This window comes from Scyliorhinus torazame, chromosome 17 (genome assembly GCF_047496885.1).
Source record: "Scyliorhinus torazame isolate Kashiwa2021f chromosome 17, sScyTor2.1, whole genome shotgun sequence".
NCBI classification, from domain to species: domain Eukaryota; kingdom Metazoa; phylum Chordata; class Chondrichthyes; order Carcharhiniformes; family Scyliorhinidae; genus Scyliorhinus; species Scyliorhinus torazame.
In genome coordinates, this window is record NC_092723.1 from 91,043,057 (window position 1) to 91,059,290 (window position 16,234).

A 16,234-nucleotide genomic window follows, 5' to 3' on the forward strand; every position below is an offset into this window, starting at 1 on the left:
ACCTCACCACCCAAAGACACACACTGCACCCCATCCACCTCCCACCCACAGACACACTGCACCCTATCCACCTCCCCACCCACAGACACACTGCACCCCATCCACCTCCCCACCCTAACACACGCACTGTATCCCATCCACCTCCCCACCCACACACACACATTGTCCCCCATCCAACTCCCCACCCTCACACACGCACTGTATCCCATCCAACTCCCCACCCTCACACACACACTGCACCCCATCCAACTCCCCACCCTCACACACGCACTGTATCCCATCCAACTCCCCACCCTCTCACACACACTGCACCCCATCCAACTCCCCACCCTCACACACACACTGTACCCCATCCACCTCCCCACTCACACACACACTGCACCCCATCCAGCTCCCCACCCACACACACACACTGTACCCCATCCATCTCCCCACCCACGCACACACACTGATCCCCATCCAACCCCCCACCCTCACACACGCACTGAACTCCATCCAACTCCCCACCCTCTCACACACACTGCACCCCATCCTCCTCCTCACCCTCACACACACACTGTACCCAATCCAACACCCCACCCTCACAAACACACGGTATCCCATCCACCCCCCACCCACACACACACACTTTACCCCATCCACCTCCCCACCACACACACACACTGAACTCCATCCAACTTCCCATCCTCACACACAGACTGGACCCCATACAACTCCACACTCACACAAACACACTGTACCCCATCCAAATTCCCACCCTCACACACAGACTGGACCCCATACAACTCCACACTCACACAAACACACTGTACCCCATCCAACTCCCCACCCTCACACACACACTGCACCCCATCCACCTCCCCACCCACACACTGAACTCCATCCAACTCCCCACCTCTCACACACACTGCAGCCCATCCAACTCCCCACCCTCATACACACTTACCCATCCAACTTCACATACACACTCTATCCCATAGAACACCCCACCCTCACAAATCAATCAATATATTGGGGAAATAGATCCTGGATATGGGGGATATACAGCTAGTCTCAATTATTCCATACATGACAACTGTTATTGTTGTAAAAGGCCATCTGCTTCACTGGTCTGTTTTAGGGAAGGAAATCTGCAATTCTTTCCCAGTCTGGCTTCTGTGGAATGCCACACCCAGAGCAATAAAAATAAATTACTGTGGATGCTGGAATCTGAAACCAAAGAGAAAATGCTGGAAAATCTCAGCAGGTCTGGCAGCAACAAATGGACATCTGGACTCGAAACGTTAGCTCTTTTCTCTCCCTACAGATGCTGCCAGATCTGCTTAGATTTTAACATAAGAACATAAGAACTAGGAGCAGGAGTAGGCCATCTGGCCCTTCGAGCCTGCTCCGCCATTCAATTAAATCATGGCTTATCTTTTGTGCACTCAGCTCCACTTTCCCGCACAAACACCATAACCCTTTATTCCTTTATTCTTCAAAAAACTATCTATCTTTATCTTGAAAACATTTAGTGAAGGAGCCTCAACTGTTTCACTGGGCAAGGAATTCCATAGATTCACAACCCTTTGGGTGAAGAAGTTTCTCCTAAGCTCAGTCCTAAATCTACTTCACCTTATTTTGAGGCTATGCCCCCTAGTTCTGCTTTCACCCGCCAGTGGAAACAACCTGCCCACATCTATCCTATCTATTCCCTTCATAATTTTATATGTTTCTATAAGATCCTTCTAAATTCCAACTAGTACATTCCCAGTCTACTCAACCTCTCCTTGTAATCCAACCCCCTCAACTCTGGGATTAACCTAGTGAATCTCCTCTGCATTCCCTCCAGCGGCAGTGCGTCATTTCTCAGCTAAGGAGACCAAAACTGAACACATACTCCAGGTGTGGCCTCAGTAACACCTTATACAGTTGCAGCGTCTCATCTTAAATTCCATCCCTCTAGCAATGAAGGACAAAACTCCATTTGCCTTCTTAATCACCTGTTGCACCTGTAAACTGACCTTTTGCGACTCATGCACTAGGACACCCAGGTCCCTCTGCACAGCAGCATGTTCAAATATTTTATAATTTAAATAATAATCCCTTTTGCTGTTTTTTCTACCAAAATGGATAACCTCATATTTGTCAACATTGTATTCCATCTGCCAGACCCTAACCCATTCACTTCAATTCCTCTGCAGACTTCCAGGATCCTCTGCACTTTTTGCTTTACCACTCATCTTAGTGTTGTCTGCAAACTTAGACACATTGCACTTGGTCCCCAACTCCAAATCATCTAGGTAAATTGTAAACAATTGTGGGCCCAACACTGATCCCTGAGGGTTCCAGCATTTTCCCTTTGGTTCCAGACCCAGAGCAATGTGGCTGACTTTGACTGATCTTTAAATGGTAATTAGCAATGGGTAATAAATGTAGGCCTCATTAGCAACACCCACATCGCATGGAAAAATAAAGCAAAATAAACGTATAGCTCTCCAGCTGGGTATTGTTCTTGGCAGAAAGGGAGCTGTGCATTTAACTTTGGCTGCATTTTATCGTGATAGGATTGCAGTATAGTCTCCACCTTTCAGGAAATTACTCCATTCCTGTGTATTGTTGTGAATGTAGAGATTGAGGCTACATTGTAGTGTGGGTGTTAAATGTTAATGATTTATCTGTCCCACTATTTTCAGATTGTGGTTTAGAAATCCTGAAGCTTCAAACTATTCCATCTCTACATGGAATTCATCCCCAACTTTCTTTTTAAGCTGCTAATTGGGGCTGGTTCATCGGGAATACATTATCCTAATAGATGTGTTGCTCGGTTGCGAGATAGTGAGATAGTGGCTGCTACGTCAAGTTTCTTAAAGAGAATTTATGTTGTGCATTGATTTTGCATTGTCTAAATGGTAATTTAAAGGATACTGACCCTACAGGGGATTGCTTGACAACCTGACACTCTGACCTTATCATGCCATTGCAGGGTTTCCTATGAAAATGAGTTCAAGGAGGAATTTGAAATGCTTGACTTCACTGGTGAACATGGAGCTCCGTTGGTCTCGACCAGACAAGGTCTCGCACATCCAAGGTCAGGTGAGTAGCTTGCACCATCTGTATTTTTGATGAATTTATGGGATGTGGGTTTAGCTGGCTAGGCATGAAATTATTGCCCATCCCTAATTGCCCTTGAGAAGCCAGTGGTGCCTTCTTGAATTGCGACAGTCCCTGTGGTGTAGGTGCACCTGCAGTCCTGTTAGAGAGGGAGTTCCAGGATTTTTATACAGCGACAGTGAAGGAAAGATGATGGGTGGGATTCTCCGTTGGTCGACGCTGGAATCAGGAAACGCGATTGGGCAGAGAATCGGTTTTGATGCTGAAATCATGTTTGACTCCAAATCGCAATTCTCCAGTGCCTCAACAGTGGCGTCAATGCGTTCCACTCCACACGTACAGTAAACGCCGTTGGCATATCATTAGCGGGCCTGAACCGGTATTCTCCGGGGCCCCCGCAATTCTCTGCCTCCACTGGGGGAATTCCCGATGGCAAGGGTCTCTTGTGCTTATCAGTATAAGTATGAAAACTGGCAAGTCATGCTACAGTTGTATAGAACCTTGGTAAGGCTGCATTTGGATTATTGCACACAATTCTGGTCGCCACACTGCCAGAAGGTTTTGGAGGCTTTGGAGAGGGTGCAGAGGAGGTTTATCAGGATGTTTCCTGGTCTGGAGGGTGTTAGCTATGTGGAGAGGCTGAATAGACTCGGATTGTTTTCATTGGAAAGACAGAGGTTGAGGGGTGACCTGATAGAGGTCTACACGATTATGAGGGGCATGGATAGAGTGGATTGCCAGACACACTTTCCCAGGGTGAAGGGGTCAGTCACCAGGGGGCATAGGTTTAACGTCCGTAGGGCAAAGTTTAAAGGAGATGTGCGAGGAAGATTTTTTACGCAGAAGGTAGTAAGTGCCTGGAACACGTTGCCAGGGGAGGTTGTGGAAGCAGATACATTAACAGCGTTCAAAAGACATCTTGACAAATACATGGATAGGATGGGTATAGAAGGATACGGCACAAGGAAGTGCTTAAGGTTTTGGCCGAGGTTGGTATCTTGACTTGGAGGGCCAAAAGGCCTGTTCCCATGATGTATTTTTCTTTGTATTGTTCTTTGTTTTTTGACACGTAGAGGCGTGACCGAGGGCTGCCGGTCTTGTCACTGGCCAGGCTGGCTGAGGATGGGGGCCCTGCCAGGGCTTTGGTGGTGGGGGGAAGGCCCCTTGCGCACAGGACGCTCTGATTGCCTCCAGGTTCACCAACTAGGTGGGGACTGGCCAGGGGCACGGACACCGCATCCCACCCCACGCCTCCACGGCCAGCACCCGCCTGCAACCCACTCAGTGATACATACCTACCACACTATGTGGTGGGGCCCTGAATTGACTGTAAAAGTGGGTATGGTCCATGGGATGGAGGAAGATGGCAACCTGCTCTGCGATGGGCTCTGGTGCTCCACATTGTTTGACAACGTCTGACGTCTGCCCACAGTAGCACTTTCCACTGTCAACCTGGGTGATCCCTACATCCGAGCTGGCCATTCCATCACACGATCCCATCAAATTCCTGGGGTGGCAGTGGTGAGGACGGTGGGGGGCGCTGGGACACCGGAGCAATTAGCGCTGGCTGAACTGTGGTCCCTGAGCCAAGCCCATGCCAAATGTCCATCCATTCGCCCACCACCCCCTCCACCCGCACACCCTCCGCCTGCACACCCTCTGCGACCAGCCCACCCCTCACACCCTTCTGAGAGAGCATTATGCACAGGTGTTTAATGTGAAAACATATATACAGATTTGTGGCCTAGCTGCTATCGCTGAACTATCGCCAACTTAACTGATGTCTACTTTTATGGCCTTACGGGCCCTAATGCTACGTCAAAGTTGACCCCAAACGGTACATCAAGAGTGAATATATCAAGAGCTATAATTCCCACCCAGTGACCTGTGTCCCCTTTGGCAGGCAACTGGGCCTCGATGGGCCTGATGCTACTCAGATGTCCCAGGTGGCGTGCCACATTATTCTACCCGCTGCCCTGCAGAGTCGCCAGGGACCTGAGGTGGGGGTAGTCTGAGGTGCTGCGGTCTTCCGACACCTCCCTTGCGGGAATCACCGGCACGGGCTCCATCACCTCCTACCTCGGGGTACCTGATGGCCCCCGTGCTACTCTACGGGATGGGAGTGCAAGGGAAGCTAACCCCTGATGTCCCCCACAACCTGGCATTGCCAGTCCTGGAGGCCTCCTGCCGCCTGAACCAGGGTCTGCATGCTCATGGCCAAGGAGCACCTGGAGTGAACCACTACCGTCTGGGACTGCGCCACATCATGCTGTGACTGTGCCACCACCTTTCCAGGTCTGTGCCACATCTGCCAGTGACTGTGCCATCTTCCTCTGACTCTGTGCCACGTCGGCCAGTGCCAAGACAATTCCACCGGCACTATCAGCCATGGCCCGGTGTGACTGGGCCACTCTTAGGAGTGATGTTGCAATGTCCAGGTGGCTCTGGCACATGGCTGCCTGTGTGAGGGCAACCCTTCCCTGAGCATCAGCCACCGCCTGCACAGAGTACCCCATGCTTTGGGTATGTTGATCTATAGTCGAAACCCTTGCCCCCAAGGTCTCCACCTCGGATGTCACCCGTGCGATGTTGGCTTGAGTGGCACGCATGGCAGGCACCACCTCTTGCTCCTGCAAGCGGTCGGTCTCCTCCACCTGCACCTGCAGGTGCTGGATGCTCGGCAACAACCCCTCATGCAGTCCCTGGCTCTGCAACTGCATCTCCACAATCGATGAGACTATCTGTCCCCGAAGCCCAAAATGTAGAAACAGAAAATCGGTGCAGGAATAGGCCATTCGGTGCTTTGAACCTGAACCACCATTCAAAGAAAGACCAAAGAACAATACTGCACAGGAACAGGCCCTTCGGCTCTCCAAGCCTGTACCGGTCATGATACCAACATTCGCCAAAACCCTCAGCACTTTCTTGTACCGTCTCCCTCTATACCCATCCTATCCACGGACCTTAAACCTATTCAATATGGTAAGAAGCCTTACAACACGGGGCAGCACGGTAGCATTGTGGATAGCACAATTGCTTCACAGCTCCAGGGTCCCAGGTTTGATCTGCGAACATCCCTACTTATGGAAGATCATTGATGAAGCTTGGGTCACTGTCTGTGCGGAGTCTGCACATCCTCCCCGTGTGTGCGTGGGTTTCCTCCGGGTGCTCCGGTTTCCTCCCACAGTCCAAAGATGTGCAGGTTAGGTGGATTGGCCATGATAAATTGCCCTTAGTGTCCAAAATTGCCCTTAGTGTTGGGTGGGGTTACTGGGTTATGGGGATAGGGTGGAGGTGATGACCTTGGGTAGAGTGCTCTTTCCAAGAGCCGGTGCAGACTCGATGGGCCGAATGGCCTACTTCTGCACTGTAAATTCTAGGATTCTATGATGATGAACACCAGGTTAAAGTCCAACAGGTTTGCTTCAAACACTAGCTTTCGGAGCACTGCTCCTGAGGAAGAAGCAGTGCTCCTCAGGGGCAGTGCTCCGAAAGCTAGTGTTTGAAACAAACCAGTTAGACTTTAACCTGGTGTTGTAAGACTTCTTACTGTGCTCACCCCAGTCCAATGCCGGCATCTCCACATCATGGCTAGTCAATATGATCATGGCTGATCATGCAAATTCAGTATCCCACTCCCGCTTTCTCTCCATACCCCTTAATCCCTTTAGCCGCAAGGGCCACGTCCAGCTCCCTCCAATCCGTCTGGATGGCAACTAGTCCTGGGGTCGGCCAGGCCTCTGACCGTCCGCCCCCTCGGGAGTTCCTATCTCCACCTGCTGTACCAGAGCACAGGGGCCCCTTCACTAACGTGCCCAACCGAGAAGAGTGTCTGTGGGATGGTGAGGGTGTTGGAGACAGTTGTGGCGGGATGTTAGTGTCATCCTCGGAGGCGAGCTCCGGGGTGTCCTGGGTCTCAGGATTAATTTACATGCTGCTTATGGCATGTATGTTACTTGCCACTTGTCAGCACTGGCCTGCATCATGAATGGTGTTGAACATTGTGCATCATCTGCGAACATCCCTACTTATGGCCATATCATGGAAGGAAGATCATTGATGAAGCAACTAAAGATGGTTGGGCTTCGGACATTAACTACCCTGAGGAACTCCTGCAGTGATACCCTGGATCTCAGATGACTGACCCCCAACATCCACAATCATCTTCCTTTGTGCTAGGTATGACTCCAACCAGTGTCGAGTTTTCCTCCTGATTCCCATTGACTCCAGTTTTGCTCGGGCTCCTTGATGCCACATTCAATCAACTGCTGCCTTGATATCAAGGGCAGTCACTCTCACCTCATTTCGGCGGGAGCAGAGTGCAGGGGCCTGTCGGGAGGTAAGTTTTTGATTTAAAAACACTTGCCTTACAGGAGCAGTCCTCAGAATTTCGGCGGGAGCAGAGTGCAGGGGCCTGTCGGGAGGTAAGTTTTTGATTTAAAAACACTTGCCTGGTCCCGATTCTGTTCTTCTTTTCTGTTTTATTTTTTATTTTTTTAATATAAGGCGGGAACCGGAAGTTCGACCCGCGGACCTCTGGGAAGGTTCCCTCCCCCCCCAGCAACCAATAAATTCTGGTGGAGAGGAAACACGAGACATTACACGTGTAGTGTCTGCTACCCGCCCTCCTCCTCTAACCTAATAATAAGACCCATTGGTGTGAGGTAAGTGCCATATTATATTATTATTATTTTTTATTTTTTTAATTTATTTATTAACCAAAACTTGGTTGGAAGTTAGAGGGATGGCAGGGAAGGTAGTGCAATGTTCCTCCTGCAGTATGTTTGAGGTGAGAGTTAGTGTCCCTGCTGATTTTACCTGCAGGAAGTGTAGCCATCTCCAGCTCCTCCAAGACCGAGTTAGGGAACTGGAGCTGGAGTTGGATGAACTTCGGATCATTCGGGAGGCAGAGGGGGTCATAGATAGCAGCTTCAGGGAATTAGTTACACCAAAGATTGGAGATAGATGGGTAACTGTAAGAGGGACTGGGAAGAAGCAGTCAGTGCAGGGATCCCCTGCGGTCGTTCCCCTGAGAAACAAGTATACCGCTTTGGATACTTGTGGGGGGGACGACTTACCAGGGGTAAGCCATGGGGTACGGGCCTCTGGCACGGAGTCTGTCCCTGTTGCTCAGAAGGGAAGGGGGGAGAGGAGCAGAGCATTAGTAATTGGGGGCACAGATAGGAGATTTTGTGGGAGCGTGAGAGACTCACGTTTGGTATGTTGCCTCCCAGGTGCAAGGGTACGTGATGTCTCGGATCGTGTTTTCAGGATCCTTAAGGGGAGGGGGGAGCAGCCCCAAGTCGTGGTCCACATTGGCACTAACGACATAGGTAGGAAAGGGGACAAGGATGTCAGGCAGCCTTTCAGGGAGCTAGGATGGAAGCTCAGAACGAGAACAAACAGAGTTGTTATCTCTGGGTTGTTGCCCGTGCCACGTGATAATGAGATGAGGAATAGGGAGAGAGAGCAATTAAACACGTGGCTACAGGGATGTTGCAGGCGGGAGGGATTCAGATTTCTGGATAACTGGGGCTCTTTCTGGGGCAGGTGGGACCTCTACAGACAGGATGGTCTACATCTGAACCTGAGGGGCACAAATATCCTGGGGGGGAGGTTTGTTAGTGCTCTTTGGGGGGGTTTAAACTAATGCAGTAGGGGCATGGGAACCTGGATTGTAGTTTTAGGGTACGGGAGATTGAGAGTATAGAGGTCAGGAGCACAAATTTGACTTTGCAGGAGGGGGCCAGTGTTCAGGTAGGTGGTTTGAAGTGTGTCTACTTCAATGCCAGGAGTATACAAAATAAGGTAGGGGAACTGGCAGCATGGGTTGGTACCTGGGACTTCGATGTTGTGGCCATTTCGGAGACATGGATAGAGCAGGGACAGTAATGGTTGTTGCAGGTTCCGGGGTTTAGGTGTTTTAGTAAGCTCAGAGAAGGAGGCAAAAGAGGGGGAGGTGTGGCGCTGCTAGCCAAGAACAGTATTACGGTGGCGGAGAGGATGCTAGATGGGGACTCTTCTTCCGAGGTAGTATTGGCTGAGGTTAGAAACAGGAAAGGAGAGGTCACCCTGTTGGGAGTTTTCTATAGGCCTCCTAATAGTTCTAGGGATGTAGAGGAAAGGATGGCGAAGATGATTCTGGGAAAGAGCGAAAGTAACAGGGTAGTTATTATGGGAGACTTTAACTTTCCAAATATTGACTGGAAAAGATATAGTTCTTTTATTAGATGGGTCGTTTTTTGTACAATGTGTGCAGGAGGGTTTCCTGACACAATATGTTGACAGGCCAACAAGAGGCAAGGCCACATTGGATTTGGTTTTGGGTAATGAACCAGGCCAGGTGTTAGATTTGGAGGTAGGTGAGCACTTTGGGGACAGTGACCACAATTCGGTGACGTTTACGTTAGTGATGGAAAGGGATAAGTATACCCCGCAGGGCAAGAGTTATAGCTGGGGGAAGGGCAATCATGATGCCATTAGACATGACTTGGGAGGGGTAGGTTGGAGAAGTAGGCTGCAAGTGTTGGGCACACTGGATATGTGGAGCTTGTTCAAGGAACAGCGACTGCGTGTTCTTGATAAGTACGTACCGGTCAGGTAGGGAGGAAGACGTTGAGCGAGGGAACCGTGGTTTACCAAAGAAGTGGAATCTCTTGTTAAGAGGAAGAAGGAGGCCTATGTGAAGATGAGGTGTGAAGTTTCAGTTGGGGCGCTTGATAGTTACAAGTTAGCGAGGAAGGATCTAAAGAGAGAGCTAAGACGAGCAAGGAAGGGACATGAGAAGTATTTGGCAGGTAGGATCAAGGAAAACCCAAAAGCTTTCTTTAGGTATGTCAGGAATAAAAGAATGACTAGGGTAAGGGTAGGGCCAGTCAAGGACAGGGATGGGAATTTGTGTGTGGAGTCTGAAGAGATAGGCGAGATACTAAATGAATATTTTTCGTCAGTATTCACTCAGGAAAAAGAGAATGTTGTGGAGGAGAATGCTGAGACCCAGGCTATTAGAATAGATGGCATTGAGGTATGTAGGGAAGAGGTGTTGGCAATTCTGGACAGGCTGAAAATAGATAAGTCCCCGGGGCCTGATGGGATTTATCCTAGGATTCTCTGGGAAGCCAGGGAAGAGATTGCTGAGCCTTTGGCTTTGATTTTTCTGTCATCATTGGATACAGGAATAGTGCCAGAGGACTGGAGGATAGCAAATGTGGTCCCTTTGTTCAAGAAGGGGAGTAGAGACAACCGCGGCAACTATAGACCGGTGAGCCTCACGTCTGTTGTGGGTAAAGTCTTGGAGGGGATTATAAGAGACAAGATTTATAATCATCTAGATAGGAATAATATGAGTAGGGATAGTCAGCATGGCTTTGTGAAGGGTAGGTCATGCCTCACAAACCTTATCGAGTTCTTTGAGAAGGTGACTGAACAGGTAGACGAGGGTAGAGCAGTTGATGTGGTGTATATGGATTTCAGTAAAGCGTTTGATACGGTTTCCCACGGTAGGCTATTGCAGAAAATACGGAGGCTGGGGATTGAGGGTGATTTAGAGATGTGGATCAGAAATTGGCTAGCTGAAAGAAGACAGAGGGTGGTGGTTGATGGGAAATGTTCAGAATGGAGTTCAGTTACAAGTGGCGTACCACAAGGATCTGTTCTGGGGCCGTTGCTGTTTGTCATTTTTATAAATGATCTAGAGGAGGGCGCAGAAGGGTTTGTGAGTAAATTTGCAGACGACACAAAAGTCGGTGGTGTTGTCGACAGTGTGGAAGGATGTTGCAGGTTATAGAGGGATATAGATAAGCTGCAGAGCTGGGCTGAGAGGTGGCAAATGGAGTTTAATGTAGAGAAGTGTGAGGAGATTCATTTTGGAAGGAATAATAGGAATGCAGAATATTTGGCGAATGGTAAAATTCTTGGAAGTGTGGATGAGCAGAGGGATCTCGGTGTCCATGTACATAGATCCCTGAAAGTTGCCACCCAGGTTGATAGGGTTGTGAAGAAGGCCTATGGTGTGTTCGCCTTTATTGGTAGAGGGATTGAGTTCCGGAGTCATGAGGTCACGTTGCAGCTGTACAAAACTCTGATATGGCCGCATTTGGAGTATTGCGTACAGTTCTGGTCACCTCATTATAGGAAGGACGTGGAAGCTTTGGAACGGGTGCAGAGGAGATTTACCAGGATGTTGCCTGGTATGGAGGGAAAGTCTTATGAGGAAAGGCTGATGGACTTGAGGTTGTTTTGGTTGGAGAGAAGAAGGTTAAGAGGATACTTAATAGAGGCATACAAAATGATCAGAGGGTTAGGTAGGGTGGACAGTGAGAGCCTTCTCCCACGGATGGAAATGGCTAGCACGAGGGGACATAGCCTTAAACTGAGGGGTAATAGATATAGGACAGAGGTCAGAGGTAGGTTCTTTACGCAAAGAGTGGTGAGGCCGTGGAATGCCCTACCTGCAATAGTAGTGAACTCGCCAACATTGAGGGCATTTAAAAGTTTATTGGATAAGCATATGGATGATAATGGCATAGTGTAGGTTAGATGGCTTTTGTTTTTTTACTTCCCATGTCGGTGCAACATCGTGGGCTGAAGGGCCTGTACTGCGCTGTATCGTTCTATGTTCTATGTTCTATCTCTGGCATTCAGCTCTTTCGTCCATGTTTGAACCAAGGCTGTAATGTGGTCAGGAGCTGAGCGACTCTGGTGGAGCCCAACTGAGCGTCCGTGAGCAGGTTATTGCTGAGTAAGTGCCGGTTCATAGCACTGTTGATGACTCCTTCCATCACTTTACTGATGATTGACAGTCGACTGATGGGGTGGAGATTGGCCGAGTTGGATTTATCCTATTTCTTGTGCATAGGACATACATTTTCCACATTTATGCATAGATGCAAGTTTTGTAGCTGTACTGGAACAGCTTGGCTCGGGGCATGGCAAATTCTGGAGCACAAGTCTTCAGGGCTATTGTTATGGCTCATAGCTTTTGCAGTATCCAGTGCCTTCAGTCATTTCTTTATATCACGTGGAGTGAATCAGATTGGCTGAAGACTGACAACTGTGATGCTGGATCCTCTGGAGGAGATCCAGATGGATCATCCACTTGGCATTTCTGGTTGAAGATGATTGCGAATGCTTCAACCTTGTCTTTTGCTGGGCACCTCCATCATTGAGGATGGGGATATTTGTGGAGCCTCCTCTTCCATGAGTTGCTTAATTAACCATCACCATTCACAACTGGATGTGGCAGGACTGCAGAGCTTTGATCTCATTGGTTGGTTGAGGAGTTGTTTAGCTCTGTCTCTTACTTGCCGCTTATGTTGTTTGGCATGCAAGTAGTCCTGTGTTGTCGCTTCACCAGGTTGACACCTCATTTTTCGGTAGTGCTACTCCTGGCTTGCCCTCCTGCACTCTTCATTGAAGCAGGGTTGATCCCCTAGCTTGGCGGTAATAGTAGAGTGGGGGATATTCCGGGCCATGAGGTTGTGGCTGAGTACAATTTTGCTTCTGCTGATCAGCCACAGTGCCTTAGTTTTGAGTTGCTAAATCTAAACCCACCCCGTTTAGCACAGTGGGAGTTCCGCACATCAAGATGGAGCGTATCTTCAAAGTGAAAATGGGACTTTGTCACTACAAAGGGGTGTTCCCACACAGAGGTCACTCCTACCAATACTGTCATGGACAGATGCATCTGCAGCAGGCAGATTGGTGAAGATGAGGCCAGGAGCGTTTTTCCTTCTCGTTGGTTCCCTCACCACCTGCACCAGCCCAGCAGCTTTGTCCTTTTAGACTCGACCAGCTCAGTCTGTGGTGGTACTACCGAGCAACTTTTGGTGAAGGACATTGAAAACCCCTACCCAGAGTATATTTTGCACCGTTATCACCCTCAGTGCTTCCTCCAAGTGGTGTTTAACATGGAGGAGTACTGATTTCTCAGCTAAGGGGGGAAATATGTGAAAATCAGCAGGAGATTTTCTTGCCTATGTGTGACCTGACGCCAGGAGACTTCATGGGGTACAGAGCTGGTACTGAGGACTCCCAGGGCTCCCTCCTGTATATCACCTTGCTACCACCTTTATTGTGTCTGCACAGGACCGGTAGGACAGGACATACCCAGAAATGTGGTATCAGACAGGTGGTGTCTGATGCTGTGGTGCATTCAAGACTGCTTGTTTGCCCACGCAGATGGTCGATCACATCATGCCATCGTTCTCTTAAGAGTCCTTGCTCAACTACAAGGCTGCTTATGAAGAAACACTAAAAACACTAGGAATACACAACATTTCCTCCCACTCGAAATCAAAAATTCCTGAACAGTATAACATTGACAATCAATGTTAGAGGGCAGCACGGTAGCACAAGTGATTAGCACTGTGGCTTTACAGCGCCAGGGTCCCAGGTTCTATTCCCTGCTGGGTCACTGTCTGTGCGGAATCTGCATGTTCTCCCCATGTCTGCGTGGGTTTCCTCCAGGTGCTCCGGTTTCCTCCCACAGTCCGAAGACGTGCAGGTTAGGTGGACTGGCTATGATAAATTGCCCTTGGTAACCAAAAAAGGTTAGATGGGGTTATTGGGTTATGGGGATAGGGTGGAAGTGAGGGCTTAAGTGGGTCAGTGCAGACTCGATGGGCCGAATGGCCTCCTTCTGCACTGTATGTTCTGTGTTCTAATTAGTAACGTGAACGATCAGTCAATGTGTCAGACGTTCTGAAGGTCGTCGTTCTCTGTGTAGTTGTCAGCAGATCTCAGATATCTGCTTTTTATTTACTTGCTGCAACCTCTGGTGTGAGCGTCATGGATGCCAATGGCAAACTCAGGCCATTTGGGCATTTCTCGGAGTCCAATGACGTTATAGTCATGAAACCAATTAATCTACTTTCAGTATCCCAACACTTTAATCTTGAATGAAATGGAACACAAAAGGAAAATAAACTGGGATTCTCCATTCGCTGAAGTTGAATTCCGGAAACGTGATTGGGCAGAGAATAGGTTCTGACGCAAAAATCGCAGCAGCTGCTGATTTAATGCCAAACCGCAATTCTCCGTCACCTTGCCAGCGGTGTCAATGTGATCCAGAATGCACAGAATGTACAGCATATAATTAGCGGGACTGACCTGGTATTCTACGGGGTCTTTGCGATTTTCCGCTTCCGATGGGCCGAGTTCCCAATTCTGCAGTTCACTTGTTCTTTTAAAAATCGTGAAACTGACGTCATGGCTGATGAGGGAGGGAGAGACACAGAGAGGCGCAACCACCATTTTGCGACCTGCAAGATAGCCATCTTGTTGCGCATCCCACTGACCACCCACCTTGGCCCCTGGTTCTGCAGAGTGACACCAGCTGTATGGGTGCCCCCACCCCCGCACCCCACACTCCACCATACCTCCCCCCCCCACCCGATGGCGGGGCATCAACGACCCACCCAGGACAACGCCCAATTAAGCCCCTACAGGGGGCGCCGGGCGGGGACTACAGAGCATACCGCTGGCAAGGGCAGTGCCAGCTGATGAAACCCCTGGCATCAGGGAGAGGCGGCAGAGCTAAAGGTCCCCACAGTACCAGGCACCGACAGGGCAGGGGTGCGGGGATGGAGGGGGAGGTGGACATTTGGGGGCAGAGCCCGCAGTGCCAACCGGGACTACGATGTAGCCCGTTGGACATGGCGGTACGCATCATGCCAACAATTTCACCCCTTGCAGACAATGGATATTGGAATTCAACCAGCAGTTGTGGTCTTCCTGCTCATTGCCACAGCCCTGGCGACGTCCTGCGGCTGTAAAAACTGGAGCTGCTCAAGGAGGAGGAGGAAGCTGCAGCAGCACAGCGTGTCCCAGAGGAACAGGAGGAAGCATCCCAGGATGCAGTGCCAACCGCCCAACAGGCCGAGGAGGAGGAGGATGTGCAAAGGAGCACCGCATGAGGCCTCGTGTGTACTGGCAGTGCCTGTCATTCAAGGATCTGCCGGACAGGGCAGGTCGTCGAAGAATTCAGCTCAACAAGGAGACAGTGCGATATATCTACCAGATCATGTGTGACGCAAAGTGTGCACCTTACATCACGGGTGTATGGAGGAGGACACCCGCTCCCGATGGCCATCAAGGTGATGGTCGCCCTGACCTTTTACGCCACGGGGTCCTTCCAGGTGCCGAGTGGGGAACCTAACAGAACTCAGTGCATAGGTGCATCCGCGCCGTCACGGATGCCCTTTATGCCCAGGCAGCGCAATGTGGACCGAGCCCACCAGGATGCCCGAGCAGTGGAGTTCGCCGCCAACGACAGGATGCCCCGGGTCCAGGGGGTGATCGACGGGATGCAAGTCCCCAGACGAACACCTGCATATGACAGGCCGCTCGACACAAACTGCAAGCAGTTCCACTTGATGAACGCGCAGCTGATATGTGACCATCAGCTGTGTATCAAAAAGAACAAAGAACAAAGAAATGTACAGCACAGGAACAGGCCCTTCGGCGCTCCAAGCCGTGCCGACCATGCTGCCCGACTAAACTACAATCTTCTACACTTCCTGGGTCCGTATCCCTCTATTCCCATCCTATTCATGTATTTGTCAAGATGCCCCTTAAATGTCACTATCGTCCCTGCTTCCACCACCTCCTCCGGTAGCGAGTTCCAGGCACCCACTACCCTCTGTGTAAAAAAACTTGCCTCGTACATCTACTCTAAACCTTGCCCCTCTCACCTTAAACCTATGCCCCCTAGTAATTGACCCCTCCACCCTGGGGGAAAGCCTCTGACTGTCCACTCTGTCTATGCCCCTCATAATTTTGTAGACCTCTATCAGGTCGCCCCTCAACCTCCGTCGTTCCAGTGAGAACAAACCGAGTTTATTCAACCGCTCCTCATAGCTAATGCCCTCCATACCAGCCAACATTCTGGTAAATCTCTTCTGCACCCTCTCTAAAGCCTCCACATCCTTCTGGTAGTGTGACGACCAGAATTGAACACTATACTCCAAGTGTGGCCTAACTAAGGTTCTATACAGCTGCAACATGACTTGCCAATTTTTAGACTCAATGCCCCGGCCAATGAAGGCAAGCATGCCGTATGCATACTTGACTACCTTCTCCACCTGTGTTGTCCCTTTCAGTGACCTGTGGACCTGTACTCCTAGATCTCTCTGACTTTCAG

General features: G+C 49.8%; 1 protein-coding gene across 12 annotated transcripts in view; it reads left to right on the plus strand.

Moving 5' to 3' along the window:
- LOC140393996 (voltage-dependent L-type calcium channel subunit alpha-1S-like) overlaps positions 1-16,234 on the plus strand; it is an 804,045-nt gene that overhangs the window by 777,162 nt on the left and 10,649 nt on the right. For 10 of the 12 annotated variants that reach the window (XM_072480727.1, XM_072480737.1, XM_072480738.1 and 7 more), the window contains one exon: positions 2,966-3,070. In XM_072480727.1, coding sequence (XP_072336828.1) covers positions 2,966-3,070 — 105 coding nt within the window. Of the gene's footprint in view, positions 1-2,965; positions 3,076-16,234 lie in introns of all 12 variants that reach the window. The other 2 variants (XM_072480735.1, XM_072480732.1) reach the window with 1 other exon arrangement.